Source organism: Ciconia boyciana, chromosome 6, assembly GCF_034638445.1.
Source record: "Ciconia boyciana chromosome 6, ASM3463844v1, whole genome shotgun sequence".
Classification (NCBI taxonomy): Eukaryota; Metazoa; Chordata; class Aves; order Ciconiiformes; family Ciconiidae; genus Ciconia; species Ciconia boyciana.
Genome location: NC_132939.1, coordinates 54,444,504 through 54,469,622, shown reverse-complemented (window position 1 = coordinate 54,469,622; position 25,119 = coordinate 54,444,504). Strand labels below are relative to the sequence as shown.

At 40.8% G+C, this 25,119-nt stretch overlaps 1 protein-coding gene across 2 annotated transcripts in view; it reads left to right on the top strand.

Annotated features, from left to right (window-relative positions):
- The first annotated feature begins 2,139 nt into the window (after nt 1-2,139).
- The window catches only part of BTBD7 (BTB domain containing 7), a 59,097-nt gene continuing 36,117 nt past the window's right edge, over nt 2,140-25,119 (top strand). For both annotated transcript variants that reach the window (XM_072864254.1, XM_072864255.1), the window contains exons 1-2: nt 2,140-2,284; nt 22,674-22,859. In XM_072864254.1, coding sequence (XP_072720355.1) covers nt 22,778-22,859 — 82 coding nt within the window. In that variant the 5' untranslated portion in view covers nt 2,140-2,284; nt 22,674-22,777. The remainder of the gene's footprint in view (nt 2,285-22,673; nt 22,860-25,119) is intronic.

Sequence of the window (25,119 nt, the reverse complement as noted above, 5' to 3'; positions counted from 1 at the left end):
TTTCCTGTAGGTTTGTGTCTGTGGGTTGCTTGTCTTTGATGGCTAAGACAAACAAAACCTCTTCTGTAGTTGCAGCATCTATAAGTACCCAAATGAGAAATGGATTGATGAGTTAAAAAATTTTTAGCACAGAGGTCATAGACCTAAAATCATATACGCACAGGCAGGCAATATGATCATATGTACCGCATTTCTACAGAAAACTAGGGTAAAATAGAACTGAACACTGTGTATGTGGTATTCCATGATCGTGGTTCCTAATAGCAGGGAATGGAAAGCGGGTTAGGGCAGGCGCAAGAGAAGAGACAGAAATAGAAGATGGGAAGGCTCTAGCAGGCAATAGCTCAAAGAGGCTGAGCTCTGCCTGCCAGTCAGTTTTATTAGCTCTCCTGACAACAGCAATGACAGCTTGCAAAGACATAATATTTACAGAGCATAGTCTCCTTTGAACAGACACAAGCATAACCCTGACAATGTGAACTTTATCTATTAAATTGCAATTATAAAAATTCCCTCATCTCACTCTGGCAGTGTGTGGATATGGAAGCCAAAAGTTGTGGTTCTCTCGGATACTACAATATTGGAGGCCATATAAATAACTAAGACAGTTAAACCCCCAAGGACTACAAGATACTCAGTATATCAGCCCAACTAACTGTGTTTCTCCTCCATTTTTAGGCTGAAACCAGTTAGAAAACAGTCTACAGCATGGACAAATATATTAAAGGCTGTTTTTTTCCTGGCTTTTTGGTAAGCTGCTCAGCATTATGGGATGTTATGCCAAGTGGTAGTTAGGGAGGTCTGCTGCTTTCAGGCAAGTTAATTACAGAGACGGTTGGAGGACAGCACAATGCCAAGTGGGAGGAAGGCTTCCCTCCAGAAATGGACTGTCAGCAAAGTCAGGAGGGGATATAATCAGTCATAGCTCACCTTTACCAACCAATAATGATCACAGATGTGGCTTTCAGCTTGCTGAATATTTTCTGCCATGTGAATTAATCAGATTTTTGGCCTGTGCATGAATCTCTTTTCTCAGGACCTTTTCATATATAGACACATGGTGCTTAGTTCTTTCAGAGAGCACAAGTAGTTTGGTTTACTTAAGTGGTTTTATTGTTCTAATAAAACTTTGAGGTGTATTTTTGGTCACTTTCTCTGATTTAGAAAACTGATCTTATCATGTGGTGGCTGATATGTTCTGATCCTGACTGTATCTACATGCACCTTTCTTTGAAGAATACGTAGCAGGAGTGGTACCAGCAATGGTGGGAAAAGCTATGAGCATTTTTAGAGCTGGCACTTACTTTCACCTAGACGTGTGAAATACTAATTTCTGATACTGAGAGAGGTTATCAGAAATGGAGAAGGTGGTGGGAGTTTATCTCCAGGTGAACAGTATACATTTCTAGCATGAACAATAAAACTGCAATCTGACTGTGGCCTGTCTGTAACAAGCGCATAGCAGTCTGGAAAAGCAAGGAGGTAAACATACGCTTAATACAGGCAGCTTAAGGATGTCCCAAGGACAAAGAATGTGTGCTGACAAACCTCTTACATCGCAGACACCCCTGTACCTAACAAGCTTGTGAAACCCGTCATGCAAAGCACGCAGAGCACGCAAGATGTGGGAAGGGGGCTGGTGGCAGGGGCACGCCTGGCGTGTGGCCTACCCAAGGCCCGGCCTCAGCTCTCCCTCACGACACCAGGCCTGCGGGCCGGCGCCTCTCCACGCTCGGGAAGCCCCACGGCACCCTGCCTGCCCACCCTCCATTTTGCTGGTTGGCGGGTGAGGGCCCCGAAGCCCAGGCTGACTGGAAACCACGAAGGCTCTCACAGGAACACCTTCTGGTCGCTTTGCCGAGAACCCCCGCCCCCGAGGCGTGAGCTCCCCTTTGGCACAGGTGCCATGACACGCCACCGCCCCCTCCCCTCCTCCCACGCCACAGCTGTGACAGAAGGTGCCGAACGCGGGCGAGGCGGCTCAAACCTGCCGCCCGCCACAAGAGGCCCCCACGCCCCCCCGCCATGTCAGCGCCCCCGCAGGCGCAGCCCACCCCCGCCCCACCCCGCCCCCTGAGGGCGGGACCCTCGTGCCCCGCCCCGCCCTTCTCCCCGCGGACCACGTGGCCCGGGCGCCGCAGCGCCGCTGCGCAGGCGCCGTGCCCGCTCCCCCTGCCCGGCCGAGTCTGGGGCTCTGGATCAAAATGGCGGCGGCCGGAGCGGGCTCGGGAGGGAGCGAGTGGTGCTGAGCGGGGAGGATGGCGGCGGCGAGCGGCTGCCGGAGGTGAGGTGCTACGGGGAGCCGCGCGGTGAGCGTGGGCTGGGAGGGGGGCCGGGCTCGGTGTCACGGCGGTAGAGGGGAGGGGGCGAGACCGCCGACGCCCCCGCGGCGGGGTTCCCTGAGCTGGGGCCGGGTGCGCGCCCCGCCGGGCCGGCAGTGCCCCGCGCCGGCTGCGGGAAGGCTCCTCCCGCGCCCGCCTCGTCACTCCCCGTCCGCAGCTCCGCCGCCGGCGCCGCCGCTGCGGTGGGGCTGGGGTGCGGGCCCCCGCCGCCCCGCAAGGCCTCTCGCCGCGGGGAGCGGCGCTTCTCCTCCTGCCGCTCCCGGGGGCGGGCGGGCCCAGCCCGCAGGGGTCCCCGGTCCGGAGCAGCGGCAGCGGCCTCGCCTCTGCCTCTTCTCGCCGTCAGGTCCTGCCTTAACGCCCCCTCCCCTGCGGAGCGCTCCCCGCCCGCCCGGGACGGTGTAGCCCTCCGGCGCTGGGTGGCAGCGGCCCCGGCGCCGCTCCTCGCGGAGCCCTCGGGGGGGTTGTTGGGGTCGCGTCACGCAGGGGCCGTGCGGGGCTTGTGTTCCTGCTGCGGCGGGGCTCCCCCTGTGTCCGGCCGGGGCGAGAGCGACGGCGCTCGCTCGCTGTGGGCGGCGGGGCTCCCGCTTGTGTGCCCCGGCCGTTCAGCCCGTCCCTCGGCAGTTCCTGTGGCCTTGAGATTGCTGCCGCCCTGGAATGTGGGGTTTCGTTTTGCTCCTCTGCATATATGTGTTACTGTGGTGTTCCTGGAGAAACTTGGAGGGCTTTGTAGATGATGTGCGTGCTTGTGCCTCTGGAATATTCCTGCTGCCGGTGGGATAGTGCTTCGCTGTTGGTTCGTGCTTCTACTTGCTCTCCCCTGCCATCCCATTTGAGGCCGTTGGGTGAAAGATGACACACGTGTCAAGTGCTAACATAAAATATCATAGTAAGATAATAAAATACGTGTTGATACAATTATACTTTATTTGTGTGAGAATTTAGCTTAGGGAGTGTAGCATCGCTTGAGGCTTTACTCCAAACCAGTGTAACATAATACAAAAATCTAAACGGTTTGGCAGATACACCTCTGGGATGTGGTCACCTCAGGTTTTACTGCGTATTGCATGCTCTGTTTTCATTTAGAAATGGAGAAAATAAAAATAGAAACTCAGATACAAAATTCTTAGTGCTCATAACTTTTTTTGAGGCACTGAGAAACTTGATGAGTTAAAGTTTTACCTTCTTGTCTGAAAGATGTTAGGGAAGAAGACTGGTCTTCTAAGAGTCTCCTTTATTGTTTCAAATGTAAACTGTGGACCAGTTTCATCCTACTTCTGTGTTCCTATGCTTCTTGACATGGTGAGGTGCAGGGAGGGGAATTCCTTTTTAGATCCCTCTCTATTTGAACCTTTTGCTTAAGAAATCAACGAAAACCTTTCTTCCTCCTTTCTCCCCTCCTCCTCTTCTCAACTAAGAGTCTGTTGCCAACATAACAAAATTAATTCTATAGAGATTATTTTTGAGGATGTAGAACAGGTGTCTTTTAGTAATGGACAGACTCTGTGGACTGTGGTGTTTAAAAGGCAAAGTCTGAGTGCTTATTTTATAGAATATCTGGATGAAGATAATATATTGGAAAGGTATGGCTTGTGATGTTTTCTCCCTTCTTGGAATAATTTAATTCTAATTAGTCTTAGTTGATGGACCAAAGCATAAATGAACCATTTAAGAACTTGCTATTTTTCTGCATCAAATAATGTTGTGTAAACTTTACTATCTGTTCATGCTTATATGTAAACCTCTGATGACTGTCTTAGTGAATAAAGCTTGTATCTTAAGTTACAACATGAAGCGGCTGATTGCTCTGGTTTTTGTTCAGATTTAAAGTTAGACTTGCATAGTTGGACTACATACAGGTAATCTTGGAAATAGAGTTCAGTATTTTGTGTAGAATGTATAGCCAGTGTTTGTTTTTGTTCATTGGAGATGAAAAAAAGCCATTGAATCCTTTGGATTTCAGCTCAGCTGCACTAAGCATTGTTTTACTTGCTTTCAAACTTTAGCCAATATATAAACGGGTTTGATGTTATAATCTAATTTTCTATGTTTAAACATACAAAGAGCACAGACATGAGTTGTCTTGGATCATTTTCTGTGGCATTGTTGTAATTGCTGGCTGTTTTTAAAATCCTTGCCTCTTACTAATGTAAGTGAATTTTCTTCATGTGTCCAGATTCCCTTGCTGAGTCATAGATACAGTAGTGGTGTAATGCTTATAGCTGGCATTGACTGATTTGCAAAGAGTCATACGTGAAAGAATAGAATTATTTTTATAAGCTCTCCTAGAAGACTTGCATGGACTTGTCATAGTGATTTTTTTAAATTTTTTTTTTTCCGCCCTCTTGATTTTCAAGCTTGTCTGAGAAGCTCAAAACTTTGTGTTGTGAAGGTATGTTGCTCATTCTTAAATTATAGTAGAGTATGCTGTCTTTGCAGCCAGCTGTTTGAATTTAATTCAGTGGGGCTGTCAAAGCTTGATGAATAGACTAACAAAATATTGAGTCTTCATTTTGAAAGCAGCCTTTCAAGTTGCTGCATACATGATGTCAGGTTTACAGATGTCACTGGTGACAATTAACCTAGAGGCTTGTAGGGGATGCATTCTAGGTTTGGACAATGTCTTCTTCTGTCCTGCTTTGCAGGCTGCATTGGTGTTGTGGTATCTTGTGGTCCTGCACGTGGTCACAGGGTTAGGTGTGATGCTAGCCCTGCCCCTCCTGCCACCCTGATGCTAGTTCGGTCTTGATATACCAGACCACATGCAAGAAAAGAGAAGTGTATTCTGATGTCTTGGCTGCACAGTGGTGACCAAGATAGCTGTGGCTGGCTGCCTTTCAGAGAGAAAAAGTAAGATGCATTAAAACAACCTATGGACGTCTCGCGTGGACTGCATGTAGCTCACATTAATCAAACGAGATCTATAGATAAAATGTGAGATTGCTCTTAAGAAGAAACAACCATGTTCTTAATAATACTAATGAGAATCTGACTGCTCTTATGGCAAACCCTGTTATAAAACTGCTAGTTTCAATCTTAACTCTACATTTTCTTTTTTTCCCTGAACATATTTACATGAGTTTTGATTTCTGTCACCAGATCAATGGCTTGTACCATTTTTTCACGCAAGTCTGGAAAACTGGCGCACAAACTTTATTGTGTGTGCAGTGGAGACTGGGAATCCTACTTCAGATGTGTTAGATGAGCTTCCAGTGAGTCATGTAGTTACTGATCTGTTTCATTACGCAGGTTCTTTCAAGAATAAGGCGTGTCAATGTATCTTTAAATCTTTGGACAGAAGCTATTGTGCGTTTTTAGAATGCTCTTTCATATGTTGGCTTACCAGTATGCCTGAACTATAACAAGAAGGGACTGCAGATGCAAAGTTTGATGCTAGTCTTGCATTTTGTGCCTATCCAGTCTGTCCTGCATGTCTCCCAAGAAGGATGCCAATTGTAACTATGCCTTCTGTATAACGAATGGATGCTAGGAGATCTGAAATCCTTGTGCGTTTTATGTAGAAACAGTGAAAATTGTGTGTTGGGGAGAGTAGAAATGGGCAAGAGGAAAAATGGATAGGAAGGAGTTTGAATATCAGTGATGGTGTATGCAACACTTATTTCATACCTTGCTGTCTGAAGTTCCGTAAAGCTTTAGCGTTTTGCTTTCATCATCTTATTCTCTGTCTGTGGTGTTTTAGTTTCCAGTGTTCAAGCAAAGAGATCAGATCATGTCAGAGGTTCACCTGAAACTAGAGGGGATCTGAAGTCTCTCATTTCTTTGTCCTTGGGACTACAGCAGATAGCTTTCTTGCTTTATAAGGATGCCCATGAGGTTCTTGATAGATGCTTAGTGGCAAAATTGGCTTAAACACTTGTAGCCCACAGCTGCTTTTTCCTGCTTTGCCCCCTCAGCTGAGTTGGTAGAGCAGTTTATACAGCTTCACTCTGAAGCATTGCAGGAAACTGATCTGTCTGAAAAATAAACCGCTGAAACACACAACTTCAGATCAGGTCCCTGATCTGGGTCATCATATTGCTATGGAAAGTTTGTTTGCTGGCATGGTCAGGTGGAGGCAAGGTCAGGCAGGTAAAGGGGATCTGGGAGTGGGACTGTGTTGCCTAAAGTGTATTGGATTGAAGTACATGCATAACTATATACTTAGTTAAATTTAAATCTGATTTGATTGCTCCATTGGGTGTAAGTGTTGTGCAAGGTTACACCAAACGCTACTGAATGTGTACTTTAGCAACTGGTGGGCTTACAGACAAGTGTTCAGCCTGTTGTGGATTTTCTGTCACCAGTGGGTTTAAACTATTTCTCTAAATGAAATATAGAAATTACATGTTGTACCAGGATGATAAAACATGCAAAAAAATTTAACAGCAGTCAAAACTGATTAAGAAGTCAAAACTGATTAACTTTCAGTAAGGTTGTGGGGGTGTAGCATTTGAGGGTAACATCTTTCTAAATCAGTTTCTAAGTTTCAGAAGTATCTTCTGGAGATCTTGCTTTACTTTTTGAACTTGACATTCTAACACTAGCTGTTATCTGTATAAATGTTTGATCATTTTATAAATCCTATTTGATCTTTGTCCTCAAATCTTGCCTGAATTACATACTGTATACTCTGTATGACACTCAAACTTCATTTTATGTTCATTTCTTCCTGTATTAGAAAGAATGTTTTTTTTCTGTCCATCTTTGCTTTTGTTACCTATCATATCCTGTTTCCAGTCCACTCTAGTAAATTGTAAAGGGTAGAATTTAATTTTTTAAAATCTCTCTTAAAGAATCCCTTTCTAGTGCTGTTGTAACTGCCGTTCTCCATCTTCTTAAAGAGCCTTTTTATTTCTACTCTGTCCTCTTTGATATAGGATTATTACAGTATGCTGACTTGCAGCTTTTAAGATTAATCTCTTGTTCCTGGCATTCTTCATCACTTCAAATCTTCAGTGTTATCTAGTGGGAAGTGCTTGAGAGAGAGATCAAGCTAGTTAACAGTACGCAAGATTCCTCTCTAATTCGGAAGCCTTGTCCAAGATCTGTTAAAACTGTTTCGGGATAATTGTCAAACCATTTTACATGTCTACTGATGGTAACAACGGCTAAACTCAAAGGAGTTCATTGAAACAGCAATGTAATAAATGACTGTTGCTTGGTCTTTTAGTTGGGCCTGTTACTTTGTGACCTGGTACTTGCAGAAGCTCTGTGTGATCAATAGAGCTGCAAAAATATGTCTGTGTGTGCTCACATATGTGTTTTGGACTTCAGTTTGGGTCAGAGACTGTTTGTTCTTATAGTCCAGTGCTGAGATTTGAATTGAGGTTTGGAATACAAAAAGCAGGCATACCAAAGTCTTGTGAAGGCATCAAACCTTAGTAAAATTATATCTATTTGTATGCAAATTAAAGTGATTTTGAATGACCAGGTAGATCACATTGCATTAGTGAGAAATTAGAATGCTGCTTTGCTTATCCTCATCTGCTGTCCCAGGTCTCTGCACTGCAATGAGGTATGCAAAACACTTCTGTGATGGGTAGGTTATTCTAATTGCTTTAAAAATAATCAATATGAGTGACAAAAGTTCCTTTTCATATTCTTTCTCCTGACCCCAATATTGGAAATGCTGCTTGAGAGCTGGCTAAAAAGCCTTCTAAAATAACAAATCCAAACAGAATGCAGTGAGACAATATTCTCTGGACTTGGGCTGCCTTATTCTTTCAGCTTTTTTGATCTTCTCCTGCTTTAGTTTTGTTCTCATGATGACTTGATGTAAAGGGGAGGGGGGAGTAGTTCCTTCACTGAGGAACTAGGTTTGCTGTGGATTTGGTGATCTTTGACTTCATCTAGGAAGATGCAAGTTCTATTTGAAGCCTTTCTGCTGCTGTGCTAATTATAGTGCTCATCCACGTAAATTCTGTAGTGTTTAATATGAGGTTGTTTTGAAGTACTTTGTACAAGTGGAGGCATTTAGAGGTTTTCTCTCATGTACCCAGATGTCTGTTTCTTAAAATACATAGAAGGTTAACTACCGCTGAAGCTGCTTGTGATATTTAGCTGAATGACCAGAAAATTTCATCTTGGAGAAGGGAGGAGTGTAGGCATATACATAGTGGAATTTTGTATTATCCATTTAAAAAAAAATCACAGACTAATCAGGTATGGGAGTATATTAAAGGCTGATGTCCTGTACCTTGGCTCATCCTGTAATGGGCATCTCAATTTCAAATGTCTCGAGAGGTAAAATGAAATACATATAAAATCTCTAGAATGTGGGCAGGGAAGATAATGTTAATAGGTTCATGGATTTCTTTAAAGTCATTCTAGCAGTGACTACAGCTCACTGAAATACAATCAAATTGCTTATACTGACATTTTAAGTTGAAGATACCTTTGTCAGTATGTAACGAGGTACTTCTAGGAAGTTTTTGAAATGGGTTGTTTATTGTACTTCAGACACTAACATGGTAGAAGAATGCTGAGTTGACAAAATGCACACTTGAGACAGGAAGTTTTGCATTATTCAGTGTAGTGATGGCCTTGATACGGAATGAGGAAGAATCTAAGCTGTGTCAGTACTTCTCAGCTCCTGAGGGGCAACAGTTGTTACTGGTGAGCTGGATGTAAGCACCGTAATTCCTACGAAGGAATGTATTTAACAGTATGAGTTGTTGCTGGTCAGTGTTGCTGTGAGTCCCCCCACCCTCCCGATGTACTAACTATCTCCATCTCATCTGCAGTTTATTTTCATGAGTGGTTTGGGGATTTAGCTTATCTAAATTCTGGATAAGAATGTGTGTTTACTGCCTCAGATTCTCAAATCCCAACTTGGCTGACTTTTTTTTTTTTGTATAGCCAAAGATAATATTTAAGAGAATTATTTTGTGTGTCTTTTTTTTTTTTAATAAAAAGATACATGATTTGGATCAGAAAGGACCTCCTCCTTCTTACTTGGTCATTAAAATCTCTGTAGGGTTTAGTCCCTTATTAAACACTCCTGGAAATGTGCATTTGGACTTGAAATGCCAAAATATTCTTCTAGCATAGTAAGGTTGTCATACCGTATAAGATTATCCTCTCTCTAATAGTACTTCGTAGTTCTAGACACAAACCTGAAGACGTGGTAACCCCTGGTAAAGTGACTCTTGTATGTATTTCTGCACTGAATCAAAGCTGCTTGTCTTTAACTGCATTTAAACAAGATCTTCAATGCTGTGACCTGGACACTTACTATTTAAAGTTGATTTTCAGGCTTAAATTACAAGGCTTCTGAAAATGATGTTACTCAAAAGTACAGCCCTAAATCAAACTTTCCAAAAGGTCTGTCCATACTACTCAGAGCTTTTCCATTTTAAGGAAAATAAAATTTGTTTTGTCTTAACGTAAGTTTCTCAAGACATTTTAGTTTCTCTGCTGAGAATATCAAAAGTAATTTTGTTACTGCATAGTTCCTCAGTTGATTATTGGCTCAAAATTTGCCAGTTTGGATTAACAGACTTGTGCCGATCTAGGAATTTCCCCACCACAGTCTTAGGGATCTACTTCCCTTTCTGCTTCTTCCCTTCTCCCTTCATTCTGTTTTTAGCTACCAACTTATTATTCTGGAGAATTAAGTTAGAAAATGTCACATTTTGTGACTGGATGTTACCTGCATCAAGGCTGCATTGGATTAAGTGCTAGCAATCTTCAACAGTTATGAGAACGCTTATTTAAACATCTTGTGAATCTGAGTTTCATCTTTGTTTTAAAATTGGAAGGAAATGGAACTTTCCTTTTTTCCACATACAAGATTAACTTGTTTCCTTTAAGTTAAAATGATCCTTTTATTTTTGTTAATCTGAAAACTGATCCAGCTAAAAACTGTTCTTGTTCGTTGAATATGAATGTGCAGATAGAGAATGGAGAGTTGAGTGGGAATGATCATCTGGGTAGAGAGGGAGGTGAGATTGCTTTTTTGGTGGCAATGTTGACTTTTTTCCATATATTGATGAACTTCTCAAATAATGGAAGAATCAAGGAGGTTTGGTAAGTATAGCACACACTGGCAAAGCCTTCCCTTTCTGTCTTTCACAGTTGCTTTGAGTGAAACAGTAGTATCAAGAACAGTTGTGGGTAAGAGAAAGATAAGCAAAACTTGGTCTAAAATTAGACTAAGAGCAATGGGTTGTTTTAATGGAGTATCTCCTCTAATTAGTACAATCCAACAGACTTTCCTTATAAAACTTTTCTTTGATTTTTTTAAAAAAATCTATTTTTTTCAGATATTCTGGGGCAGCTGAAAAGCTTCAAAAGCCAAGAAGTGGAGGGAGAGTGAAGAGTTAAGATGTATCATCAGTCTGCTCAAAGGGCAGATATGCTTTAGCAAATAGTTAAACAAAAAAACCCCCTACAAGCTCTCATAACTGTGCAATCTTAAAAAGTCTGTGTACATGAGGTATGTGTAGATATTGCCAAATTAATTAAATTAAATGCATAAATGATTGGTACATCCGTTTTTAGGAACAACTTGTTATGTCAACATGTGTGACACTCCTTTGGCTGTTCTGTAAAACTTGCGTGTTCATGTTACAGCACAAAAAATGAACAGTTTAGAAATGCAGAGAGAGCTTGTTGCAGGAAATCTGGAAGACATAACTTCCTTTTCGTGCCAAGGGGGAAATGTAAACAAAGCTTCAACTTAATTGTAGACTAACTACTAGCCTGGTTTTCTGACTAAGCCTTTCCTTCCTTAATTGATTGCTTTTATCATTGAGAAAGTATATTTTCTGTTTCATTTGAAATGGATTTCTGTGTTTTTTGGGGAGGACACACCTCAAAGTTTGTGAGCATTGAGTTCTCGCTACACTTGCATGGAATCTAAATGTAGGTATTACTGAAAGTAACTACTGAAGCTAAAGTTACTGGTGTAACTTTTGAGGGTTCTGATAGTTTGTGGAAGTATCTGAAGTTTGCTTGTGAGGGGACACATTGCAATACTAGTGTATTTTGCTACTGTACATGCTCTCATGTGCATGTACTAAAATATCCATCATCAAAACAGCTGAAATCTTTGAAGTGTATTGCATGGAAAGATTTCTTGGCATCAGATGTTATGATATAAATGTTACTTGTTGAAGTCAGCGTGGCTCTTTAAATTTTCCGCTGAAGTTAATGAATTTAAATTGACCATATAGAAAAGCCCAGCCAAAGGAGAAATCTTTTAAATGTGCAATCTTTTAAATAACTGTTAAAATCTTAGTATGTCCAGAGATAATGGATTTATACAAACAGGCGTAAGAGTACTGTGTTAGTTGTATTTTTGTGTGTTAAAAGCATCTAAATAAAAGGAAAACAGCCTGTGGATTTGACCAGGAATTTCAGACTTGCTCAGGGTGGCAGCAGTCCATAACCAGTTTACAAGCTCTCGAATGAGTCAACTGTTGTATAAATACCGTGCACAATGAATTTTCCAGTTTGATTTTGTATTGCTGCCTGCTTCAGTGAGCAGAGTAGACCTGGGAGTGACTGTGGATGTTAGGAGACAAGGGGAAAAGGTAGTGTCAGCACTGAAACCTGAGCCTCAGAAACAGTGGCTGCAAAGGAGGACTCTGCCTGTGTGCCTGGGGCCAGGCTAGAGTGGCTTGTTGAGGCTGAGCCGGAGCTCAGAGAGAACAAAAAGGGTGACTACAAAGGTATAGTTTTGTGGAGTCGTGAGGCAGTTTAGTAGCGATAGCCTGCTCTCTTCATTTCGACAGCTGTGGGCTTCTATTCCAGTTATAGCTGACTGTCAGACCAACCTGCAAGCATTCCCTTTTTCCTGTCTGTTACCTGTCACCCCCTCCAGCAGTGGGGTGATGGATCAGCCATCTGAAATGACTTGTTCTGTGATCATCTCTCTACGTAGTGTGAGGGGAAGCAGGAAAACCCCCTGACTGGAGCAGCAGAGTGAGGGGAAGGTACAGCTCCCTGTTAGTTTGACTTCAGGTAGTATCAGATCACCCTGATGTACCTGTGAAGAGCTGACAGGCAGGGAGTCCTGCGTACACTGTTAGCTTCCCCCCAGTGGTGGAGAAATGTGCTGGATTGAGGGGAATATATTAAAATGCACACAGGCTTGGCTTTGTATTTTTTTCCCCATATGACTAATACCTAGATGCATGTATTCTGTCACTGCAAATATAAAATCTTCCAAGCCTTCAAAAAAAGCAATGACCCCCATGGACCTCTTTAGTAGTAATGGCTGCTATTTGGAGGGTTGTTAACCAAGGCCTAGTTGAAGGGAGGAGCAAACTGTACAAATACAGAGCAAAAGAAGTACAGGCCAAAGAAGAAACAGCAGTTCAGCTAACTAGATACAGTGAGCGCTGCCGTGGTGAATTCTGGTGGTAGTTACTGGTCTGTAAATCACCTGTTTCTGCTAGGACTGCCCTTGCTTTGCAGACAATTTGCAGGTAATCTTTTTCTTACTGTTAATTTTTAAGTGGTATGTAGGAGAAATAGCATATTGCAAGAGTGGTCTTATAGCTACCAACTTACATTAAGATGTTTACACTGAAGATGGTAGTTGACTGAATGAAGATAGAGGCAATGCTGTACTTAAGGGCAGAGGCTGTTGCAGCCACATGAGGATCAGCTGAAAACAAACATGGTCCGATCAGGTCCCTGATAGGACTTACGTGGCTTCCCAAATGTCTGCTAGAATGAAAGGGGACAGCTCTGCTGTAGGAATGAGTGCATGGGACTAGGAATGTTTATTTTTTGGAGGCTGTGCCAACTGAGTATTAGTCAAACCGCATGTTGCGTTTGACTGTGGGGAGCAAGCAGCCTTTTCTTGCTGTTCTTCCCTCCTCTGGTGACATTCCTTGGGTCATTCGGTAAACTGGTGCAGGGAGCTAATTACACTGGAGAGAAAAATCCTGCAGAAGAGAATATCCTGATTTGGTTGCTGACATGATGGTGGAGCTTTGGGAAGGTGGTGGTAGTAGCTGAGGTGAGCGCTGCTGCTGAAGAAATGTGCGTGGAACCATGGTGTTGGTGAACCAACTTGTTTTTGCACACACCAAATAATGCATTTTGAATCCAGATTGGAATTGTGTTTTGATTGGATCCGAGGCTTGTCATGGCTTATGACTATTATTGTAGAAACTCAATTTAAACTGCAGCTGAAGTGTGTCAGTTTTATGGCTGTGAACAAGGAAAAACAGTGTTTCTTTATAAAGTTCCTGATATGTCTCATGAAATGGACTGGACAAGATTACCTTTTAAGTTCTTTACCATGCCTTTCCATGTTGCACCTTCTAGTTTTTCTATTGTAAGTAGATGAATCCATTAGTCTTAAACATGTAAGAGATGATGCTAGCAACTGATACTTCAAACCTTTGTTATAGCAAAGAGAGAAGGCTGCATGGGTGAAATGTGCTGTTGTGTGATGACAAAAGGATCCGTGGAGAGGATGGTGTACAGAACAAAAAGAATGGTGGTATATTAAGGAGGGGGATGTTGAGAAAATTTTTTAATATATGGCAATATTGGTAATAGGTTTTTTAGCCACAGGCAGAGGTTTTCAGTGGAAGTAGATGAGATGCGTATTATTCTGTCACCAAGCATCTCAGAAGCTTGTGCAGAAAGGAATAGGATTATGCAGAAACACTGAAGTAATGAGGAATTATGTCGGTAATGGTTCCGAGCAACAGAAATACCACAAGATGATGATGTTACTGATACAATGACTGGCTGGTGGGATGAGGAGTTGATTGCAGCCAAAATAAGATGATAGAGGTAATTAGTAAACTGATTTATGAACAGAGTTCACCTATATGGGAAGGCTGATGAGTACATGGGTCCAAGATTTTTAGTCTGCTTTGACATTGGGATGCTGGAGCTATTGTTGGGAAAACCCCAAGCAGTGTCATCCCCAGAGACTACTAGTGTTCCTCTTAAGGCTGTGGAATCTAATAAGGGAGCTAAAACTGTGTGATCAAAAGGATGGATTTTGAAGCTGAACTGAAAATGACCAGTCAAAGAGAAGATGGGTGCTGCTTAGTATAGGTACAGAGCATAGTGTCTGGAATTGCCTTATTAGTAGCTTTAATATACTCTCAGAGGAAACATGTTCTTAGAGGAAGTGTGGTGAATGTAACTGCGCAGTGAATTTAGAAGCACTACTGTGTACAGGAAGCTCCCAGATCCTCATTCAGAGTAAATGACTTTCTGTGAAATAATTGAGCCTGGAGAAAAGGGAAAATGTCTCCAGTACAAGGAGACTGTAGGGTATATCCCACTGAGGTGGTACTTGATGTGAGAAGGCAGCAGCGCTAAAATCCAGAGACAGATCTTCCATATGGTTGGGGTTTGAGCCAAGATTTCCCTGTCTTAGTAGACTTGCTAATTGAAAACAGCATCTTGTGTTGTGGTTGGGTCACAGCTCGAGCAAGAGGAGGAATTCCCTTTCTCAATGAAACTGCGATCTTTGGGGGGCACTCTCAAAGAAAATAGAAAAAAATCATATGAATTGTGAAACCTGCAGAGAGGAAAGACTACCTGCCCTCCTCCACAAAAAACAACAATCCTGTTGACAGATAAAGGGTACTTGAGTGGGAAGCCCATTAAATATGCTGTTTAAAGGTGGGACAGCTTCATGTGGAGAATTCTTACTTTTGCTCCACTCCTGTCTTTTCCATGGAGGAAGAAGGGAGCGGATGACTGAGGATACTGCTGCAATAAAGGGCAGGCAGTGTCTGGAGATAAAGAGGACAGTGGTCTCATCAGACTGGTATTCAATGCCAGTATCTGAAGCTGAATTTAACTGAAATGTGACTGAGTTAAGTCACTGCCTGACAAGACAATTGAGTGTTGTCCAGAACTTTGATAGAAAAAAGCAGACTACTTTATAAAAAGTTTGATCCTTTTTTGGAGGTACTTTTCATGTACTTTGGAGGTTCCTTTTTCTGTCTTAACCAACTGATGTGTTCACATGCTTATTATGCCAAAGAGGATTTGCCTTTCTTAAACAACAAAAGCATGTTTTTGTTTGCTCAGACGAGGCCTTTTGAAAAACCTTTAGACTCCTCAAAATGTATCACAATATGTCAGAATATCTTGCAATTATTCTAGATTGGCTAAAATGAATTATCCTCATTTTCCCTGTAAATGGATATGGTCATACTGAATTACTCTGTTCAGTGATATGATAAAGATTTGGTGGACAGGATTTCTCTGATTTTCTTACAAAGTAGATTTAATGATGTTTTGTGTCTGAATCTGATAATGTTCCTTTCAAGTGAACTTCTAAAAAATGGAAAGTCATTTAATACATGCTGTCTTTTCACTTCAAGAGAGTCCTACAGGGCAATAAGTGAGTTCTTGCTGATTTTGCTAAAAGAAGTGTTTAATGTTCCTGAAGTTGAACTCAAATGAAGTCTTTCATGTGAGTACCATCAGTCAGAATAGACTTTTGGTAAGTGAGTGGGTGCTTGCAACCAGCTGAAGGGATCGGTGATGTACAGAGATCAAGATTCATTTGCCAGTGTATGAAAACATTTAAGTTATTTGGGAGGAAATTCCTGTTCTGTGCAGGATTGTACTGCTGTAGTTCAGTTAGTCTGTGTGTGCCTTGTGTGTTTGCTTTTTTAGGTGCTGGAACTTTTTTGTATTGGGGAAATATAAATATGTTGATGTCCCATGCCTCCGCAGTGCTGTTACTGATTTGACCTGTTGCTCCCTGCTGATGACTTTACTTAATTGCTTATAGGATGTGACACATTCACATCATACTCTGAATTGCTTTGCTGATCATCAAAAATCCTGCTTTGAACACTATTTCCAAAGCCAGCATTGAAAAGAGGTTTTTTTCCTATACTTTCTGTGTCTTTTCAACTACTAAATGCTTCTCAATGTTTTCATTTTCTGCAGTGTACATATGTTCAAGACTACACACCTTTATACTGTATTTGAATACAGTTCTTTTAACTTTCACTCTGATTCCTCAGAGGACATGTTGAAAACTGGTACAGGTTTGGTTTGTTGGTTGTTTTTTTTTTTCCCCCCAGTCCTTATGTTTCTCAACAAATCTAGAAATAAAAAGCCAGGACTACTGTGGGGTTTTTGCTGCCTCCATTTTAAAAGACCTTCCTAATGGAGAAGTGTACTACTTCATGGGGAAAAAAAAAAGGGCTTTAAAATTCATGCCTGATTTTAAGAAAGGGTTCTTTGTGATAGCTGGAACACATGATTCTCAGCAAAACACTAAGCAATGCAGTCACTTTTGTAATCTAGTTATATCTGCTTTTTCTTGTCCTCTTGTGCCTGTAACTGCTGATGTGGCTTACGTTCTGGTATTTTGCTTACTGGAATTTCCTTCCAATGCAGTAAATAATGAAATAACACAGATTCATAAACCCAAATCATGAAGAACATTATCTGTTCCTCATTTTTGTACAGTACTAATCCAAACCAGAACCTTTCAGTTGTATCAACTACATCTTACTATTGTATCATTCAGATAATTTTGAATAATTATAAAGGTTGATTGCTTGACTGAATTTAAAAACAGAGTCAAAATAGGCTTTGCATGGATTTGGATATGTCAGGCTGTATAATCAGCTGGTCCTTCAAAATATCAGTTTTTTCCTTTGAACAGAGAACCACTTAAAGATACGCTGTCCCATATGCACTCAGTCCTTTAGCGCGTATGCTCTTGAGATTGGAGACTTCTAGCCTCAGCAAAATCTGTGAGTATGCCAGTACATCCAAGTGCCTTGTCCAAGGAATAAGAGGAGGGTCAGGACAGGTAATACTCAGTTCCTGTCAGCTCCTCTTCCTTGGAGGTGCCCCCCCACCCCTGCCCAGTAGGATAGTAAAAAAATGAGATAAATAGTAAACGCACATCCGAACAAACAATTGGAACTCCAACCACAAGCAACTTTCTCTTCATTTTTGAGTGGTTGTCCCTGTGGATATTGCTGTCTGGTAATTCCAGTGGTGATACTGCTTAACAACCAGCAGGGCCAGGGCTGGCTGTGGAGACTCCCCAGTGGATGGGAGCTGTGGAACCGTTCTGCTGAACATGGAATTGTTTGTGAATTCCTTTGTGATGGCTCAGGGCTCTGTACTGATCACCCAGACCCCTGTTCTCTGTGTGTCTGGGCTGGAGGCAGGTTCGGGTTGTTAAGGCAAGTTGGTGGGATGTACCTTGGGGACAATGGCAGGGGTCCGTTCTCAAAAGTTCTTTCTCTTTTAGTTATTTATGTACTTAATATCTGAAAATAGATTTGCCCTTGCTAATATTTAGTTGAAGTATTTCCTTACTGGGGTTATAACTTTTTTTAAAAGTTGGGGGTTTTTTTAAAATTTTTTTTTTCCCAAATGTACCAATTTACTGCTGGATGTTGTCATCTCATCTTGCATTACAGTTCTACTTCCTTGCTGGTTGAAAGGAACTGTTGGGGCAAAATAGCATAGCATTTTTGGTCTAGATAAAAATCTAAGCAAATATGAATAAGGTATGCTTGTGATACTTGTGTTGTCACTCATAGTAAATTTAAAATCTGTTAAGTAAAATGTAAAACCTGAAAAATCATGTTGGTACAAGTATGTGCATCTACTTGATACGATTTCCTACTTTGGTCTTAGTATTATGCTATTTCATAATCCTACGGCAACTACTCTAGAAGAAATACAAAAAGCTCTTAAAATTTTAGAGGGGAAAAAGTCAAATGTTTTTGGTTGCAAAACATGTTGTAATGCTCCCCACCTTGCCCTTTATATTAATTGGATCCCAGTGGACTACAGAAAAAATTATGAAACCTTTGTGTTGAGTGATGACTATAAACAAAGTGTCACTGTTACCTAAAGTCCATTCTGTACACAGACTTTTTGTTAAATCAAAATTCCCAATCCAGGAAGTCCTGGCTGTCAGCCCAGACACCTCAGATGCAAGTCGTCTTAGGTTCTTAGGATTTTAGGTTCAATGTGACAAGTATTGAGAAGACTGAAACTCACTTTGGGTACTGAAAGTTTTAACTGGATTTATGTTTATTTTAAAATTTATTCTGCTCTGAGAGTATAATCTGAAAGTCACTTCTGTGTTTTTTGTAGCATTTGGGATGGTAATTTTGGCTTCTAAAGCTTCCTGGTTTCATATAACACACTTCATATGCTATTTCTGCAGTGCAGGCTTTTTTTAAACAAGCTTTGACATAGTTTAACTTTTTTTCTGTGTACACGTATACATACATAACGGACATCTGTGTGTGCACGTCACTGCTCTCAGCAAGAGATCCTGTTTCAGGAGGTCAGCAGATGTTGAATTTAGTTTCCTTTTGATAATGCTTACGTGGATGCATATAAATGCTTAACAGAAAGGCAAGAAAAAGGTCACCTGATGGTAGTTTTTAAGGGAAACAAACAAATCCCATGGCTGTATTCTGAGGCTAAAATTAGATTTAAAAAATTCTTCAGCTAAGGTGAAATAGGGAAGCTTTTGGCGTGCAGGATAACTTCTGCAAGGAAAGATGAAATCTTTGTTTCCTCTTGCAGCAAAAGATCTAATTGTTTGTGGTTTGGGGTTATATCTTCATTTTTACATTCATCTCCTTCTACAGCTGTCTTTCACCATGAGAAACAGCATTCTTAATTTGGCATTTTATGCGGTAACTGAGATGTATTTACATTTGTACTAGACTCAGCAGGTTACGTGCAAGACTGACTTCTCTGCAGGTAGGCTAGGTTTAGTGTAGAGGCTGAAGTGGACACTAGCAAACCAAACAAAAAAGCGCACCTAAATCCATGAGTGGTTCAAGTACACCTTGCTGTCAAAAGATGCAGTCCTGGCTCTAGCAGCTTGTTTCCACGGTACTCTCTTTTTTTCCACCTGTGCTGGCACAAGTATTCATGTGATGCCATAGCAAACCAATTGGGTAACTGTTACTGTTTAAACTTTTTGTCTAAGTTGGTTTTAACGTGGGTCAGCTTATCTGGTTCACAGAATATTTGGACCAGAACAAACAAGGTAAGGAAAGTGAATACGAGAATGAAAAGAGGAAGGCAGGACTTCCTCCAGGACAGAGTTCATCACTGCTGCCAGCTTAAATTGTTTGGGAAACACAACATGGGTTATACAATATTATATTGTAAAACTTAGTGGTGTAATAAAAAATACAATGATTGTATTTTCAGTTGATACATGAGGTTAAGGACAGTAGCGGGACTAAAGCTATGATCAGTCTTGAGCCATGAGGCACAATATAGTTTATGAACTACAATGTGTTTGAATTCAAGATGCAAAATACTCTCAAGAAGTCAGCCAGCATACACTTGACCAAGCAGTGCATGGTTAAATTTGAAAGGAACAGGAAGCTTTGGCATCTGTAAATGGCTGACCACAGTGCCTACTCTGCATTGAATTCCTCCTTCACTGAAAGCTGGCATGTTTGGTTTTACTTATATAAATTTATATATTTATGTAATATACATATATAGTTTATATAAATGAATATTTATGTATACAGCTTTAATATGACACTGTTTACACTGTCCTATATTACTTAAGTTATGTATTTTAAATTTAGTGAGTGAATTCATTCTGCATGATATTCACTTGGGCTTAATGTGTAACAGTGTTCTTGTGGTAAGCCTCTGAATAAAATTATTTTCTATATCTGATATTTTAGGAACTTTTCATAGTGTTTACTTTTTCAGTTAATTTAAATCCTGTTGTTTTGCAGATTCAAGCACTGAATGCTAATGGTATTGAACAGTTGCATATATTCCTTGATCACATTCCTTCCATCTTCGGGGGCATACTTGTTGCCAAGTGGAAGGAAGTGGAGGGTATTGACTTCAAACCTGAGACTTGGTTATGTATATTTAATACTTGCTAGCAAAAAAACCCAACCCAACACAACTCACCCTCCCCCCCCCCGCCTTTTACTTAGCTCCTGGGCTCTTTCCCGTGTCAGGAAGAACTGAAAAGTATTAGTAGGCATCTAATTAGCAGACAAGTTGTCACACTACAGATGAACACAGAAGAGGAAAGTGGAATGCAATGGCAGTATTCCAGGACTCTGTCCAAATGAACCAAGTCCAATTTTAGCTGAGAAAAGGGAAGTTGTTGGGGTATCTACTCAGGATGCTGGCCTTTATTTGTGAGAGAGTTGGCATTCAGACTGAAAGGTGACTCTTACCTCCACAAAGCTTGTACTGGATGCAACTAATTCCATCTGGAAATGGATAGCACATTTAAGCAACATATTCTGTGTGGGTACACAAATCACTTGGAGTGTCACTCTTAATGAAATTATTTTCTAAGTGTTTTTTCTTAAATCAGTGGAGCTTTTCATGTATGGAGAAGAGGTCTGCATCCATATGGATTTGCTTATCTTAGAATAGGTAGCTTATTTCTGCACAAGGAAGAAAATGCGTACATGCATTGGCTAAGACTGAACTGATCCAACAGCTTGTGTTTGCTGAGATTTACTGGTGTTTGCTGATTGATGTTGCCTATTTTGCATGTGCTGTGATTCTGACTTCATCCTGAGCAGGCTCACTATTCATGTAAGAAGGTATTTGATTTTTGTTTCCTGATGTGTGGCAAGCTGAATCTGCGTAGAGACAAGTTCAAGAAAAGCATCAGGTTACATGCAGTTGAGGAGACATTGCCACCTAGCTGGGGGGGGGCAGGTGTGGGAGCTCCCCCTTTCTGCATTTGCAAGCCTGTAGATTGGCTCAAGTTGGCTTGTATAACGCCAGCAAAGCTGCTGTGTTGTTATGGTTGCGTCTCCTGCCTTAGAAGAATTCAGCTAGCGATCAGCAGGCTGCAGCTGTGTGAGGCAGACCTGGGCTACACGCTCTCTAGAGGAGTGACTCTGCCTGTACGTCATGTCTAGCGTGAGGCGTTGTGGTTCCTTTTTGAGAACGTCTGATATAATAGACCAGAAATGCCAAAAGCCCTGACTTTTAGGAACCTTGTTCTAAAGCATCAGATGGTTGGAAATCATGCACCCTCTCATGCTTCCATAATGCTTCAGTCCTGTGCCTGTGTCTCACTTTTTCACATACCCATGTCTCTAAGCCAGGTTTCCAAACCCTTCTCTACAATTCCTCCTCATGCCCTTGAATCCTGTGGCATTTGCTCCGCCCCTACCCCTGTGCCTACAGCAATTTGCAGCCTTCTCCTTCCTGGCCTGTCTCTTGCCTCCTGCTCCCCAGGATCTGCTTTGCATACTGCATTTGTGACTAAGAGGCCAGGTGTGCCTCTCCACTTAGCATCGTATCTCACCTCCCCAGTGTCACAGTAACTCCCACTTCTGAACTCTTCATGCCAGAAATAAACAGATTATTAAAGCAGGGAAAAGAGACAGGAACAGTGCTGCAGCTTCCTTGAAACACACGCTTTTGCATGGCACTTACTTGTCCGATTTAACATGCCAGAGGTGTACTGATAAAGTTGAGAGCATATAACAAATATAGGTACACCTGTGGCAACACAGTAGAATTTAGCTACATGTTCACAATATTGATTGGAGTCTAAAAAATACTTAGTATAGACTTTACTTTTGTTATTACTCTCTTGTATGTGCATTTGTGTTTGTGTTTTGGATGGGGGCACAAGTGTTCAGTTGACAGTAACAGATTTTTATTGTGATGACTTTCATTTTGCAGTATTAATATTTTAACACTGCTAATACAGGAATAAATTAGAATGTGCTTACTGTCTGTTTAGCAATGAATCCTTGTTCAAATTTCCTCAGAATTGACTTCCTAGAACATTTTCAAATGCCTAATAAAACAGTAGGTGAATGCTTAAATGCCTTATTTTTACTATTATAAACCTACTTCTAGGTACTAGTCTAAACTTGAAAAGTAGGACTGAATGAGAGCTACGTAAATGGTATGAAATCAAAATGCAGCTGAAAGCAGTGATGATGGTATAACCTCCACTGGGATTGGCTTATTTTCCTTTCTCAGTCAGTGTAATTCAATTTGGGATTTTTATAACAATGTGTAAACATATCAGCATGTATGAAAAGTCTTTCTTGGTATAGTTAAAGGAGCATATCTAGTCTAGATCAACTCCTACGTGAAGATTTCTTAGCTAAATGTTTGATAGCCATCCTGTTCCTTGTTGCAGTTGATCATACTGATTTGTGAATGTTTTGGAAAATTAAAAATTATTTTGGAAAAAAAAAGTATTTTTGATCTTGGTTTAATCCTTCAAATAAAAAGCTATCTTGGAAATGTTTGAGGTTTTAATTTATGAAAATACTGTGTGCTGGAGGCTGAGTTTATTTTATCTAAATCGCATAATACCTACTTAAAAAAATGAAGTAACTTACTGGTGTTTTTGTTCTTCAGAAATGGAGGAGCAGAATGCTGGACCTGGGATTGAAGATTTATAAAGGATTATGGGATTATACATGGAAGAGCCAGCAGGCGGAATGCCTGAGTAACTGAAGAAAATGGGCGCTAATGCATCTAACTACCCTCATTCGTGTTCCCCAAGGGTAGGGGGAAATTCACAGGCACAACAGACATTCATAGGTAACTCTTCTCAGTTATCTTGTCATTTACATAAATGACTTGCAGGGTTGCATATGCACCGGATTTGATTTGCTTGCAGTAATGTTATGCAGAGCTTTTTTCTTCTAGGTCACCAGTTGGAATCCATTCAAGCTCAAATCGTGCATGAAATTCAGTACTGTCCAGTATCTGTTTGGCCTACATATGCAATGAGTTGATCTGCCACTTGATAGTAAACAGATGTCAGTTTATTTAAATAAAATAAACTGGAGGTTTATTGATAATTAAACCATGTATACTAGTTTTCCCAGTTCAAGAGCAGTTACTATCTGTTAATACTGTCTACCATTTTCTACTCTTCTTTCTCCAATTTTCTGTGAAACTGTGTTAGAGCATATAAAACTCTTGATCATCAGTATTCATTGTAGTATTGGCATTGTGTCTAATATGAGTTAATTACTTCCTTATTGCTAGAAGGGATATCTCTGATAATAAACCTGTTAAAGTAACAAGCAGTCTTGAAGACAACTTTTTCTCTTGTCCTTTTCCTGTTGTAAATGGGGAATGGGGGTACTTATTGCCCTAACAGTATTATTTACAAGCAAGGACCTTGCTTAACTGGAAACATGAGTTGAAGTGCTCTTAAGAAATTATTTTCTTATCCCAGTCATAACTGGGGCAGGTATTACCTTTATGTGCTTTTCAGTCTAGTGCAAAAAGACCTCAGTGTAGATCTGAGTATTGTCACATCATAAATAATAAATAATTATGTGATGAATCTAAAAGAAGGCAGTTTTTGAGAAGATAAATCTTGCTTAAAAAACCCCCAATCCTGACAGCCTGAAGAATGATCTTAGCAGTAAATAACATAAATAGTTTATAAACACTTTTCTCCTTTATGCCTTGGCTTGCAACACTGAATAAGTAGTTATTGATATTCAGTGTTACTTCTTTTCTTAATCACCACTGAAAGCACAGTGATATCCTTAGCAGAGGAAGAATTGACTTGCTTTGTAATTTTTGTCTTTTGTCTCAGCTTTTGTGACACTCCTGACTTTTGGAGATCTGAGTAGAGGACAGCCCACAAACTGTTAAATGTAAAGACCTGTGCTCTAGGCTAAAAATTCTGCGTGTGCTGTCGTAGCATGTCAAGGAAGAACTTTTAGTACTAACATCTTGGATATCCATGCTGTAAAGTCCCCCTTAAGGCTTTATGTATTTTCAGTGTATCATAACTAACAGTAGTAAAAGGTTTGCTGCAGTTCATATATATACAATTTCTAAAATCACAGCCAAAATGTTTTTATTGCACGTCTTGGTGTTTATCTGCCTTTATATTGAACGAAGAGAAACCCTTACAGACCTGAAAATGTTAGATCTGCATGCTGAAACACCTTTTGAGCAGATTTGAAGAGGGGAGAGTTCCAAAGGCTTCATTAAATTTCCCAGAAACTTTCCACTTAGTACGTGGAAGGTTTTGTTGATGCTCTTCATTAGTAAATTCAAAATAGAAACCCATGATGTAGTATGTCACAATAAATTTACTGATCCCCATTACCTATTAAAAATTGTGGTTGAGACTTCTTGAGGAAGGTCTAAAAGCATGTGGCTGTCTCATCTTAGGCAAGGCAAATGAGTGTTCTGGTTAAAATTCTTGCTGAAATTTTCTGATATGATGGTGGCATTTATATGAGTATGCTAGTAGAGTAAGTGTGCTATCTAGAACACAGGTGTACATCTCTTCTTCCCATTTTGTGGAGTTTGTTTTTTTTCTCATCTTGAGAATAGATGTATCCTAAAATCGATAGCTGAAGCTTTCATCACTTGTCAGAATAATGTTTTAATGTTAAATCAACTTTTACAGATTTTTTTTTAATGTAGAAGGCATTAGATCTATTTACTTCTCCAAAGTAGAACTGGAAATATGGGGACTAGTTATAATAGCTGCATAATATTTATTAGTTGCCTTATTCCTGGAAACTGGATTCAGGCCTATGGGGTTGGTTTAGACATGCCGCTTTACCATTAAAGCGCTGCACCATGTTACATTGTAAATGTAGGATGAATATTAAAAGATGAGAAATGATCTGGTGAAGCACAGTAGTTTCATAGGATGAGCTCCCACTGTTAGTTGTCTTAATGCTGAATTTGCTTACAGTTTACGAAGAGGAGATAAATCAGTAAAAATAATGCAGTGCTCTTACTGTAAAAAATACTTTTGTTTTAGCAAAGGCTTAACTAGTCATCTCCTTGCTGTTTTGTCTAACAGCATTCAGGAGGA